A 13,907-nucleotide genomic window follows, 5' to 3' on the forward strand; every position below is an offset into this window, starting at 1 on the left:
CATATTTCTGGTACAGACACAAATAAAGGGAACTTGCTGTAGAGGTTGTGAGGACAGGATCACAAAGATACACCTTTTATGCCTGTGAAAATTCACTCCGGTATAGTTCATGTCTGGGATTTGGGCATGATTTTAAAATGTGTGAGAAAATGTAAATCCTGTCAAACATCCCCTAGTATGTGTGTTCAACCACACATCGCTGGAAATCAAAAAAATCAAAATATTTTGCGAATGTCCTGTGGCTGGTAGCATGTCTTGACAGGAAAGTTCATAGGGAAGCAGTGTGGACTTATAGAACAGAGGACTGGGAGTCAAGAGACCTGGGGTGCATTCCCAACTCTACCCCTGTTTGACCTTGTATGAATCACTCAACCTTTCTGTGCTTCAGTTACTACACATGTAAAAAGGAGATGATAGGTGCCCACCTTTGAAAACTCTTTGAGATACTTGGATGAAAGTCACTCTATATTGTGACAAAGTTCCTCCTCTACCTTGGTGGGTCTTGCACGTATTGGCAGATTTGCTCGCCTTGGAGCTTCACGACAGCCCTCAGTTTGGCCGTTTTCATGAACCCACAGTCCAGGTCGACGACTCCTGTATCTGACCAGGAGTTGGGAGGTTTGGGGGGAACCCGGGCCCGCCCTCTACTCCGGGTTCCAGCCCAGGGCCCTGTGGAATGCAGCTGTCTAGAGTGCCTTCTGGAACAGCTGTGCGACAGCTACAACTCCCTGGGCTACTTCCCCATGGCCTCCTCCCAACACCTTCTTTTTCCTCACCATAGGACCTTCCTCCTGGTGTCTGATAATGCTTGTACTCCTCAGTCCTCCAACAGTATGTGTTCTCACTCTCAGCTCCTAGCGCCTCTTGCTCCCAGCTCCTTACACGCGCACCACAAACTGAAGTGAGCTCCGTTTTAAACCCAGGTGCCCTGATTAGCCTGCCTTAATTGATTCTAGCAGCTTCTTGATTGGCTGCAGGTGTTCTAATCAGCCTGTCTGTCTTAATTGTCTCCAGAAGGTTCCTGATTGTTCTGGAACCTTCCCTGTTACCTTACCCAGGGAAAAGGACCTACTTAACCTGGGGCTAATATATCTACCTTCTATCGCTCTCCTGTAGCCATCTGGCCCGACCCTATCACAGTATGTACAAATAATAATAATGAATAATTAGCCAAATGCATTTTTATATCAGTTATTGACAAGAGGATATACGATACACAAACAGTAGAAAACAGACAAAACTTTTAGCAGAGTTCCATAAAGTCCATCAACTCAGTTTTTAAAGCAATAAACACAAGCCTTATCCAGCCTTAAAGTAGACTATTTCCCAACTTAGTCATTATTATCATAACAATTATTAATACCAGGGAAATAATTTCTTTCATAAGTAACTACATGCTTTACCAATTCAATATTACACACGTACACCAGGGATCACATTACCCTTCATCAGAATATAGCTACCTATTGAAAGGGGATGCAGCATCCATAATAAAGGTAACATCAATAACAGCAACAGTTTAATGATAAGAAAATTAAGAAAATCATTTTATCAGCTGAAATGATGGGGGAACTTCAGATAGATGGAATTTGTCAGACACCCAGGTGAACTCTTGCAAAAAGTTGCTATCTCTAGCGTCAGCAAGTGGACAGTACCTTGGTTTTATGTGTCATGTAAAAGATAGTTTTTACGAAGGAAGAGATCCTATATCTGGGAGGTCCTGTCCAGCCTTTAGAAATAATTAATCCAACGGCGTAAAGGACAGAAGGATGGGTCATGTGGAGTAGAGTCAGGAATGTGGAATTGGCTCCCAGCTCTGCCATAGACTTCCTTAGTCAAGTCCCTTAAAATCTCTGTGCCTCGCTGTGACGGGGTGCAACTTACCACTGCGGCGCCTCCTGCTGGCTGTCATGGGGATTAGCTCTTCTGGTGGTGTCTGGCTGCCGTCATGTCTGCTTCAGGACCCAGGTTTCTCCCAGAGCCGCGACATCCCCTTCATTACACAGCCCTCTGGCTGTGCCACACTCTGTGCTCCCTCCTCTGCGGGGGAATGTATTGCAGTCCGATGGTCCAGCCACTTCCTCAGTGGCGAGTGGAGGAGAAGGGGGGACCTGGGCCCGCCCACTACTCTGGGTGTCGGCCCAGGGACCCCATAGATGGCAGCCATGCTCTGCATCCCCTTCATCCTCTCAGCCTACTTCCTTGGGCCACTTCCCCACAGCCCCAGCACCATCTCCGCCCTTATCTCAGGGCCTCAGCATGCCAGCAGTCAGCTGGGAGCTGGCTCTCACTCCCCTGGTCCTGCCCAGCACTGCTCTGTCCAAGGTGCTAGCTTTTCTCCTCCTGCAAGGCAGGAGCCTCAAGGTCCAGGGAGCAACTGAACCTGCCCTTCCCAGAAGCTATTCTTATATGGACATCTCCTATTGGCTGCCTTTCACACAGCCGCCCTAGGGCTCCTTTAACTCTTTATAGGCCAGTATGGGGCGGACGCCCCATCACACTCGCTTTTTTCCAATCTTTATAATGGAGACCATGATACTTCCCTACCAGACAGAGGTGTTACGAGGCTGAATTCGGATACTATAATGTATAGATAGCATAAATTCCTACCATGTCTTAAAATGAGAAACTATATGAAAATCTTTGTCCCAAAATAATACTTGGCACTCTCAATATAGCACACCTGAATCATTTTGTGTTTGGGCTGTGATAAAAGAATTCATCCAGAGCTACCAGAGCAAATCTTGGAGTGTATGAAATATCCAGTTCTCCTCACATACACTCTATCGCTACGTCATTTCAATAAAGTTCTCTTTCTGGTGTGGATCTTGATTAGCATTGTTTCCCTTATGTTTGCCAGTCACATATTCTAAGAATATATTGACTTATTTCATTACAAACAGGAAGCTTGGATTATATCTCTTGGTGAAAATTCCTGCTTGAATTTGTTAATGCGAACTGGTGACCCAGAATGGGATCATTAGCAAATGTTTTTCTGCAATTTATACCCAGAAAATGCTTCATTTAGTAGAACTTCACACTACATTATCCTTGTTATTGCTGAATCTTTACCATACATTTTCATTAGAATTAGCGAATTTATGACTGCCATTAGGAGAAACTTACCAGTTCAGCTCTCTGTGTTTCTTATCCTGGAAATCCCTGTATCTAAAGGACTGATTTCTCTGACAGAACACCACACAGGACTGCATGCTGGACAGAATACAATTTGTGAACCCTTGAACTACTCAGATTCACTTGTCCATGACACAACTTAGTTTTGTCTGCTAGAACCAACCATAGCAACAATAGCACCCTCAATCTATGTGTATGCTACGGGGTATGTAGTAGTATTGTAGCTGTGTTGGTTTTAGTATATTAGAGAGAGAAGGTGGGTGAGGCCATATCTTTTATTGGATCAACTTCTGTTGGTGAGATAGACAAGCTTTCGAACTACACAGAGCTCTTCTTCAGGTCTGGGAAAGGTACTCTGAGCATAAAAGCTTTTATCTCAAATGAACTCACACAGGAAAATGATAAAAGACAAAAACAACCTATCACCTGTGGGTGAACACTTTTTTCATGAAATGATTGCTCTATATCTGACCAATCAGTCCTCATTCTCAAAGGAAACCTGCACAACACTTAAAAGATGAGCCTGGGAGCTTAAATTCATAACTCTGCTAGACACTAAAAATCATGGACTGAACAGAGACACTGGATTTATGGTTTATTACAACAATCTGTAACCCACTAACTCTGCCCTTCTTTTTCCCTATGACTGCAGCGTTGTTAGTGAGCCACTCTACCTTGAATGGTCACTTAGAACACGTGCTAACTACCTATGCTAAAAAAACTCTTCCACCTTTTATTTAGCTGTGACGCTCAGAGTACCTTTCCTAGACCTGAAGAAGAGGTTTTTGTAGCTAAAGAGCTTGTCTTTCCCACCAACAGAAGTTGGTCCAATAAAATATATTACTTCACTTACCTTGTCTCTCTTATGCCATGGGCTGGTATTTATCCCTTTCCAAGGAGCAATGCATTCCCCCACAGCACACATTTTAGAGGTCAAAGTTGTAGAGTTGGTCAACATTTTTTATCCAACATTTTCCTAATCGTCTGTGGGAGAAATATCTCAGTTTCTCTTGTCGTTAAGTTTCCTGGGACTCACATCAGTCTCATATTTCCTTATCTGAGTTTATTTTCCACGTCACCGGTCTGATTTGTCAATGCCTATGGTACTCTCATGCGAATAGCTTTGCCTCTGAGGATTGTAATCTCAATATCTTCAATTTCCCTCTCAGTCTCTTCAAGTCTTAAGTGGATGCTTTGTGGATTTCTTATCTCTTGCAGCCACTCAAGTTTGAACCCCAACTTAGCCTTTTACGAACAGTTATAGAACTCATATTAAATAAATGTGGCATTGAATTGTACATGACATCATCTTGCTATTGAAACTTTATGAGCAAATTATAATGTGCCAGATCCTCAAATGTGGTAATTTAGTGTAACTCCATTGAAGTAACAGAAAAATCAAGTTTGCTTTCCTGGCTTGTTTTGTGGGTTATGGGACTATTCTATTAAGGAACTGAATAAATTCTGGGGACTTTTTTTTTGTTTTTGAGTGAGGGTCATTAGAATTAGTGATAAGATAAACCTCAAAAGTTTCCACACCTATGACTCTCCAAGGTCACTGTGTCCACACATACCGCTGGTAGGGTTTATATAAGGCTTGCTAAGCAGCCTTTCCTTATATAGGCCCACTGCATTTTGTTGAGGGAGTGAGCTTTGATAGAACAAAATTGAACAAAGCTGCATTCCAATCTCTTTTATACCAGTTTTACACTTATGTAACTGCATAGGGCCTTATTCAGTTTTACACTACAGCCCCTTCACACCACTCTGGCAGTGTAAAGGGGGCTTATGTGGGTGTCAATTACATTTATTTGTGTAATGTATACCAACAGAGTGGTGTAAAGGACCTCAGTGAGAAAGGGAATCTGGCCCATGGACTTCAGTGGAGTGACTCCTGATGTACAATGGAGTAAATGAGAGCAGAATCAGGCCCATTCAGTTTTTAATTCAAATATCTAAGAACTGTAGCTCTTTATCTAGAGTATCAGTAAATCAGTCAGCATACATTTATTTGCACTGCTGTGCTCTCTTTGTAATAATGGGTATGAGCAGAGGAGTTTATTTCAGAAATATAACTTCAAATGATGGAAGTTCTCCAGAGTTTATTTGCCTTGTTTGTGTACCAGTGCCCGCTTGGTGTGGTCTTCTGTCCTCCTCCAGTGCAGGGGCGGCTCTACCAATTTTGCCGCCCCAAGCAGTCTCCACCGAATTGCTGCTGCTGCTGCAATACCACTGGAGCTGCCACCGAATTGCCGCCACGCTTGGAAGAGCGGCAGAGCTGCTGCCGAGTTGCCGCCGCGGGACATGAACTGCTGCCCCATTTTGAATGCTTCCCCAAGCACCTGCTTGGAAAGCTGGTGCCTGGAGCCAGCCCTGCTCTAGTGGTACCTAGCCCATCTAAAGATCTAGGAGTCAGCTACAGCCTTGGCTAAGAGCCATGTGGCTTTTAGCTCATGTAATAGAGGCTCATGCACTAAGCGTCGGAGGTCCCAGGTTCAATCCCGATGACCGAGGTCTGTTGGCATTACATTTGCCCATCATCCATAGATCTCAAAGTGCTTTACAAACATGGAGGACTAGAGCACAAGATAAAAATCTGCACTGAGTAAAGAGTAGTGCTTTGTTATATTGTCCTTAGAATAGTTTGGGAGGGAGATGGTGATTCACAGAAACTGTGGTTCCCCCACTGCTCTGGGGAGGGAGTAAACTGTACCAGGTCTATATCCAGAGCAGCATACGCTGCCTGAAGCGCTCTGAGAAGCAAGATGGGTGAGGTAATATCTTTTATTGGACCGACTTTTGTTGGTGAAAGAGAGACGCTTTCGAGCCACACAAAGCTCTTCTTCAGGTCTGGGAAAGGTACTCAGGGTGTCACAGCTAAATATAAGATGGAACAGGTAGTTTAGCATAAGTAGTTAGCACATATTCTGAGGGACCATTCAAGGTGAAGTGGCCTGTAAATAACCCTGCAGTCATAGGACAAAAAGGAGGGTTAGTGGGCTACAGATTGTTGTAATAAGCCATAAATCTAGTGTCTCTATTCAGTCCATGATTTTTAGTGTCTAGCAAAGTGCTCTTTGTCTGGCTATTTATTGTAGGGTTTTATGCTGCTGCTCATTACTTGTAGTATCTGAATGCCTAGCATATAAAATCAGTAGCAAATCCCCTAGTCCAGTTTATGGAGTCTCTTGTTCTGCTCCCTTTTCAGGGTAAAAACTCTGCTTGGGGTATTTTTCGTTTGTTGATGATAGTTGATTTGTTTGCTACAGTTTTTCTTTCCTTTCCTTTTCTCTTTAAATTATCATTAGTGGTAATGGTTTGGGGATGGGGCCACTTTTGCGTAGACTAAGGTAACAATGCATAGAGCTGGTCAGAACATTTTCAGTGAAATTTCATGTGATCAAAATATGCTGTTTTGTCGAAGCCAAAATGTTTTGGCTTCAACAAGTTACTTTTTTGGGGTTCAGAGAAAAGGGCTGTTGTGCTCTGTAGCCTGGTGGTTAAGACACTGGTGTGGGAAGCTTCCTGAATCAGAGTGCTCTGGGATGATAAACTCTCCTTTGACTCAGGTAGAGCAGGGAGTTGAACTTGGGTCTCCTGTATCCCAGGCTAGTGTCCTACCCACTAGGACAGACAAACACCTCAGACGTTTTGACACCGCTTCCCAAATAAAAAACGTACATTTCGGTACAATGCCATTGTTCACTAAAACGTTCAAAAGGTTTTGGATTTGTTCCAATAAGTAATGAAAACAGCTTTCGAAACCTTGACAGTTGCTGTGCAATGGAATTGTCATCCACTGACCAGCTCTTCTGTTGTGAGTATCATTCTTGCTATAACGGAAAGGCTTGTTCGAAGAGGAAGAGCTATGCAGCTTTCAGTGTTGTGGGGGCGGAGCCAAGACTCTTCCCAGTCCCCAGCTCATTCAGCCGATTTCCCTCTCAGTTGCACTTACTACCTTGCATGGCTGCTGGTTAATGAAACCTCACAAGACTTTTGTGTGGTAGAGGCAAGTATTAATTATACCCATTTACAGATGCCATAAAGAGCAAAAAGCCCTGATGCAGTGAACACTGATGCACGTGCTAAATTTTACTAACATGAGCAGTCCAGTGGACTTCAATGGGGTTACTCTTGTACATAAATTAATCATTTGTGTAAGGGCTAGTCTACACTACCCTGCTATATCGGCACAACTGCGTCGATGCAGCTGTGCCACTGTAGCACGTCTGATGAAGTGCGCTGTGCTGATGGGAGAGCGCTCTCAAGTCGACGTAATTAGTCCACCTCAATGAGGGGAAGCAAAGTTGGTGGAAGAGCGTCTCCTGCTGACAAAGTGCTGGTGTGGACAGCACTTAGGTCGATATAACTTGCGTTGTTCAGAGGGGGCTTTTTCACACCCCTGCATGACGTAAATTACATTGACTTAATCGGTAGTGTAGACAAGCCCTAAATGTTTGCAGGATCAAGGATTCAGTGACACCAAGGTCTGGTGAATCAGTGGCGGAGCTAGGAAAAGGACTCCCTCATTCAAATTGCACAGTAGTGATCAAAACCCCTTGAGCTGCTAGCTTCAATAACAATTTACAAATTGGTTCCACATATCCTATCGTCTAAGGTCAGAAAATATCAGATTGAGATTTGTAACATCTTCGGCTAATCTCATCTGTCCCATCTCCAAAATTTGTGTTCTTGGCCGACAGATTCTAATTTTCCCTCGTGCTTTAAAATGTTTTTTTGTTGAACGAGCTGTAACTAAGAAGGTTTTATTGTGGAAGTGGAAAAGTACTGCTTGGCTGATGAAGTCTGTATAGATGTCCGAGCTGGTTTAACAGACACACTCATTTTGTGGGGAAAACAACTGAAGAATTCATGATCAAATTTGGAGCTTTTATGATAGGCTTAATAAAAGACTTATGCTACATGAGTCTAGTGCTAATTTTGTTCTTCTGATTCAGACCTAGCTACTGACCTCCATATTCTTTTGTACTTTATAAGGTAGATCTAACCATGTAGCTTTATACGTGTATAGATATATAATTTAATTTATCTATACTTTACATATAAAATATACAAACAGTTAGACAGGTCCTGATGCAAAATACACTGAAGACAATAGGAGTCTTTCCATTGACTTCTGTGGCCTTGGATCAGGCCCACAGTATTGTACAAATGAATGGTGTATTATTTGAATGCTTTCTGGGAGGGAAGGCCAAAGGTACACACCTGTTTCTTTTCTCTTGACTCATTTTTTAAAATTAAAAACAAATGGAAAAACAAATTGAGGCTATGGGGAGCACTGTGGTGCAGTGTTTGGTATCAATGCACTTTAGGTGAATTTCTAGACATCGTCACTCATTTTATTTTTTCTTCTGTTTAGGAAAGGGATAAGTTCTACTTGTCCCGCAGCGTCATCTTAGAGCTGCTGCAGGCACTGAAGTTAAAGTCACCTTTACCAGATACGAACCTGCTGCTGTTGGTACAGGTACAGTAGATAAGCCTTTAAAACTATTTCGTGCTATCAACATATTGTGAGTGCTCAGACCTCAATTCAGCAAAGCACCGAAGTAGTGATTCAGCCCTTCACCATTCCAAATAAAAGCTAAGTATGTGACGTTAAGCATGTGCTTGTCCGAATCAGGGCCTTCAAAACTAAGGATGACATCTGAAAACATGGATGCCTAAATTTGGATGCCTAAATTCATATTTATGTACCTAAATAAGTGGCCTGATTGTTAAAGGTATTAATGACCCACAGCACTTTTGCTAATGCACTAGCCTGCACATCCCATCTCAAAGGAGTCTCAGTCTGCATGGTTCATATCACAGCCCCACAGCTAGCCAGGTGATAGACTGTGATTAGCAAGGCATGCTAATGGACAAAGATTCAATTTGTTCCTGCTTAGAGGAGCCTCAAAGTTGTCTCCAGAGCATGTCCGTCCAGGCCATTAAGGATCCTCCCCTAGTTGAAAGAAGAAAAGGAGTACTTGTGGCACCTTAGAGACTAAGGTGCCACAAGTACTCCCTTTCTTTTTGCGAATACAGACTAACACGGCTGCTACTCTGTCCCCTAGTTGAAAGCATTCTTCTAACGTCGTAGTGTAGACCAAGCCTAGGAAACATTTCTCCTCCTCCTTGCTATTCTGCTGGCTCAAGACAGGATTTAGGCTGGGATTTTCTAAGGGAGTTAGGCACTCAAATATTATTGGAAGCCCATTGGGGTTGGGTGCCTAACTCCCAGAGACTCCTTTGAAAACCCCAACTTTAATCAAAGAACTCTTCATCTATCCTAGCTACCTATGTGACTAAATTAGAGATGAGCCTGCGTTGTGAAATGCAAACCTGGATCCAGACTTCTTTCAGGTTCAAGGGCGTGAGAAAGATCCAGTGTCCTAGTTTGGATCCCACTTTAACAGCAGATGAATTTTAAGGACTCCTGTGGAACCAAACTGAAAAAACATGCCATCCAGCACAGACCCCCTCCTGAGGACCAGCAGTTTTGAACACAACCAGCTGGCAGTAGCTGTCCTCTGCTGTACAATGAGCTGGCCAATGTTTGCATTAAATAGCTTTAAAATGACGGAGTCAGCATTAAAATGACACAAATGGCCAAAAGCAGGATGTTGTGCTCTGTAGATGCCCTCCTTGGGTCATTCACAATGTCCCGCTCATCATAGTATCTTCCCCCTTTTATCTGGTCAGTGCCGCACAGTGCATATATTACCTCTCCTGAGTCTCACTGGTACATTAGTTGTAGAAACTAAGCAGTTGCTTATTGACAGAACAGTAAAACCGACAGCTTAAATTACCGAGCCATTGGAAAAACTCAGAAAACAACTATTATAACATCAGTATTGAAAAAAACGATTTTTGTGTGTGTGTGAGGAAAAGTGATTTTATTCACTTTAACTAAAAATCAGAAATGTGTTTTTTAAGCAGGGACTTCAGGTAGTGTCATCCAAAAATCCAAAGAAATTAAAAAGGAGGAGACTGGATGGCTCAGAGAATTGTTAGAGTTCTTCAAAACACTGGTCCAATCCAGCCCGGGGTGGGAGTGAACAAAGTTACCACCTGATGGCTGTGCAGTGCTTAGGGCCTGCTCTTGTGAGGCTCCCCTGCAGCTGTCCTGCTGTAAGATCTCCCGGGTAGCCACTCTGTGCTGATGAGAGAGAGCTCTCCCATCGGCATAATTAAACCATGCCCAGTGAGCAGCGGTAGCGGTGTCTTCAGGAGACGCTCCCCCGCCGATATGGCACTGTCCACACTGGCACTTCGGTTGGTCAGGAGGGTGTTTTTTCATACTCCTGACAAAAGTTTTACCGATTAAAGTGCTAGTGTAGACATAGCCTGACTGCCATTGCATCACAGGCTAAGCAGTTCCAGCTTTTCCACATTGCTGTATCTATTCACTTCAGTCCTGGGGCTACCTCGACCTGTGACAAGATACTTTCATCTCCAAAGCCGATTCAAGCTTGAGTTCCTCCGTTGAGACTGCCAGAAAGGGTGCCAATTAATGACAGTTTTGGTGGTTTAATGATTTAATGATTTGTCCGCTAGGAACTGGTCAACCTATCTTGTGTAAGGTGCAACCACCTATCCAAGTGCCTGATCCAGGTAGAGTCTGAGTGCTTTCTAAGGGCTGGGAATAGGACCCAGAGCTACTGACTCAATCCCATGCTCCAGCTGCTAAACAAAACTCCCTCTCATCTACTTGTAAATATAGAGCTACAGTTGCTGCTAACCCAGCACTTTCCCCATACACTAAATTCACAGAAACACCCTTGAAAGTAATCAGCTAGTAACATCGCATATATTAATAATTATTTTAGATTTATTTCAATATCCTTGAAATGAGGAGATGTCTCATTTCCCCACTTTACCACAGAGAAGCCTGTAGAAAATTCTTATCAATTGTATCATGTTAATCAAACCTGTGGCAGAGGTAGCATGAAATGAACACAAGGACAGTTTTTATTTGTACAAAGGTTCCTGCAACCCCCCCCCCACCTGTTAATGTGTATATACACCTCTCTGCGTGTGATGCATAGAGTACATTGGGATTCGCTCCAGATGATCGAGATAATGTGGGGGCTAGGAACACTTTATTTTAATGATAGATCAAGCGTGGGCTGAATAACAAAGGAATTACTGGAATGTATATTCGACACCCACATTAATTCCAGATTACTCACTGCCATCAGCGTTACTGATGACATACATACTAAATGTGATGAGAATAATTTTTTCACACTTTACTAGGAGGATGATAACACTTTGGGCCAAATTATGCCTGGCTGGGTCACAGGTGTTCTGAGTAGGTTGGAAGAGGTACGGGGAGTCTCTTCTTCCGAACAGCCCCTGCAAGGGACAGCTATAATGTGTTTGCTTGTGCTTTCTGGGAGTATGCTAAATAAACACCATTTTAAAAAGCAAATATGCACTGCATCATGCTGGTTTAATTGACAAGTAGAGCTTGATTTGAATGATTCCCTACAGCACTTTGTAAAGGGTGTTCTGCCTAGTTCTGCTGTCCAGCTGCTGTGTACTGCATAGGGATAGACACCACCAACCCGCACTACAAAACTCCCTTTGGCTTGTGCAGCTCTGCCAGCTCCCCTTGCACTCAGGGCAGGGCTGACCTTCACCCCTAGTGTGGGGCACTTTTAACTCCTCTGTCACATGGTGTCATCCACTGAAGCACCATCTTGTGGCCAGGGGTACCTCTGCAACACCCTGCTCCTGTTTTCCCCTTCAGGGCTCCTTAAACAATACACAGTCTTGCTCAATCGCAGCACTTCTTGGGGTCTGATTTTTTTATTAAATTAACAAAGTTCCCAGAACATTCGAAAATGTTCCCCTCCTCCCTGACGTACTGCCCCTTCCTTGGGGACCATTGCAGGAGACACTCTCTCGCTGCAAAAAGAAAAGGAGTACTTGTGGCACCTTAGAGACTAACAAATTTATTTGAGCATAAGCTTTCATGAGCTACAGCTCACTTCATCAGATGTATACAGTGGAAAATATAGTGGGGAGATTTTATATACACAGAGAACATGAAACAATGGGTGTTACCATACAGACTGTAACAAGAGTGATCAGGAAAGGTGAGCTATTGTCAGCAGGAGAGTGGTGGGGGGAACCTTTTGTAGTGATAATCAAAGTGGGCCATTTCCAGCAGTTGACAAGAACAGTAGGGGGAAAATAAACAAGGGGAAATAATTTTACTTTGTGTAATGACACATCCACTCCCAGTCTTTATTCAAGCCTAAGTTAGTTGTATCCAGTTTGCAAATTAATTCCAATTCAGCAGTCTCTCGTTGGAGTCTGTTTTTGAAGTTTTTTTTGTTGAAGAATTGCCACTTTTAGATCTGTAATCAAGTGACCAAAGAGACTGAAGTGTTCTCTGACTGGTTTTTGAATGTTATAATTCTTGACATCTGATTTGTGTCCATTTAGTCTTTTACGTAGAGACTGTCCAGTTTGGCCAAGGTACATGGCAGAGGGGCATTGCTGGCACATGATGGCATATATCCCATTGGTAGATGCGCAGGTGAACGAGCCTCTGATAGTGTGGCTGATGTGATTAGGCCCTATGATGGTGTCCCCTGAATAGATATGTGGACACAGGTGGCAACGGGCTTTGTTGCAAGGATAGATTCCTGGGTTAGTGCTTTTGTTGTGCAGTGTGCGGTTGCTGGTGAGTATTTGCTTCAGGTTGGGGGGCTGTCTGTAAGCAAGGACTGGCCTGTTTCCCAAGATCTGTGAGAGTGATGGGTCATCCTTCAGGATAGGCTGTAGATCCTTGATGATGAGTTGGAGAGGTTTTAGTTGGGGGCTGAAGGTGATGGCTAGTGGTGTTCTGTTATTTTCTTTGTTGGGCCTGTTCTGTAGTAGGTAACTTCTGGGTACTCTTCTGGCTCTGTCAATCTGTTTCTTCACTTCAGCAGGTGGGTATTGTAGTTGTAAGAATGCTTGATAGAGACCTTGTAGGTATTTGTCTCTGTCTGAGGGGTTGGAGCAAATGCGGTTGTATCGTAGAGCTTGGCTGTAGACAATGGATTGTGTGGTGTGGTCTGGATGAAAGTTGGAGGCACGTAAATAAGTATAGCGGTCAGTAGGTTTCCGGTATAGGGTGGTGTTTATGTGACCATCGCTTATTAGCACCGTAGTGTCCAGGAAGTGGATCTCTTGTGTGAACTGGTCCAGGCTGAGGTTGATGGTGGGATGGAAATTGTTGAAATCATGGTGGAATTCCTGAAGGGCTTCTTTTCCATGGGTCCAAATGATGAAGATGTCATCAATGTAGCGCAAGTAGAGTAGGGGCATTAGGGGATGGGAGCTGAGGAAGCGTTCTAAGGCAGCCATAAAAATGTTGGCATACTGTGGGGCCATGCGGGTACCCATAGCAGTGCCGCTGATTTGAAGGTATACATTGTCCCCAAATGTGAAACAGTTAGGGGTGAGGACAAAGTCACAAAGTTCAGCCACAAGGTTTGCCATGACATAATCTGGGATACTGTTCCTGGTGGCTTGTAGTCCATCTTTGTGTGGAATGTTGGTGTAGACGGCTTCTATATCCACAGTGGCTAGGATGGTGTTTTCAGGAAGATCACCGATGGATTGTAGTTTCCTGAGGAAGTCAGTGGTGTCTCAAAGATAGCTGGGAGTGCTGGTAGCATAGGGCCTGAGGCGAGAGTCCACATAGACAGACAATCCTGCTGTCAGGGTGCCAATGCGTGAGATGATGGGATGTCCAGGATTTCCAGGTTTAT

The 13,907-nt window shown here is 43.7% G+C and overlaps 1 protein-coding gene across 8 annotated transcripts in view; it reads left to right on the forward strand.

Moving 5' to 3' along the window:
- Positions 1–13,907, forward strand: part of UNC79 (unc-79 homolog, NALCN channel complex subunit) — a 147,117-nt gene that overhangs the window by 105,114 nt on the left and 28,096 nt on the right. For all 8 annotated transcript variants that reach the window (XM_074956154.1, XM_074956155.1, XM_074956156.1 and 5 more), the window contains one exon: positions 8,516–8,620. In XM_074956154.1, coding sequence (XP_074812255.1) covers positions 8,516–8,620 — 105 coding nt within the window. The remainder of the gene's footprint in view (positions 1–8,515; positions 8,621–13,907) is intronic.

Source organism: Natator depressus, chromosome 6, assembly GCF_965152275.1.
Source record: "Natator depressus isolate rNatDep1 chromosome 6, rNatDep2.hap1, whole genome shotgun sequence".
NCBI lineage: Eukaryota > Metazoa > Chordata > Testudines > Cheloniidae > Natator > Natator depressus.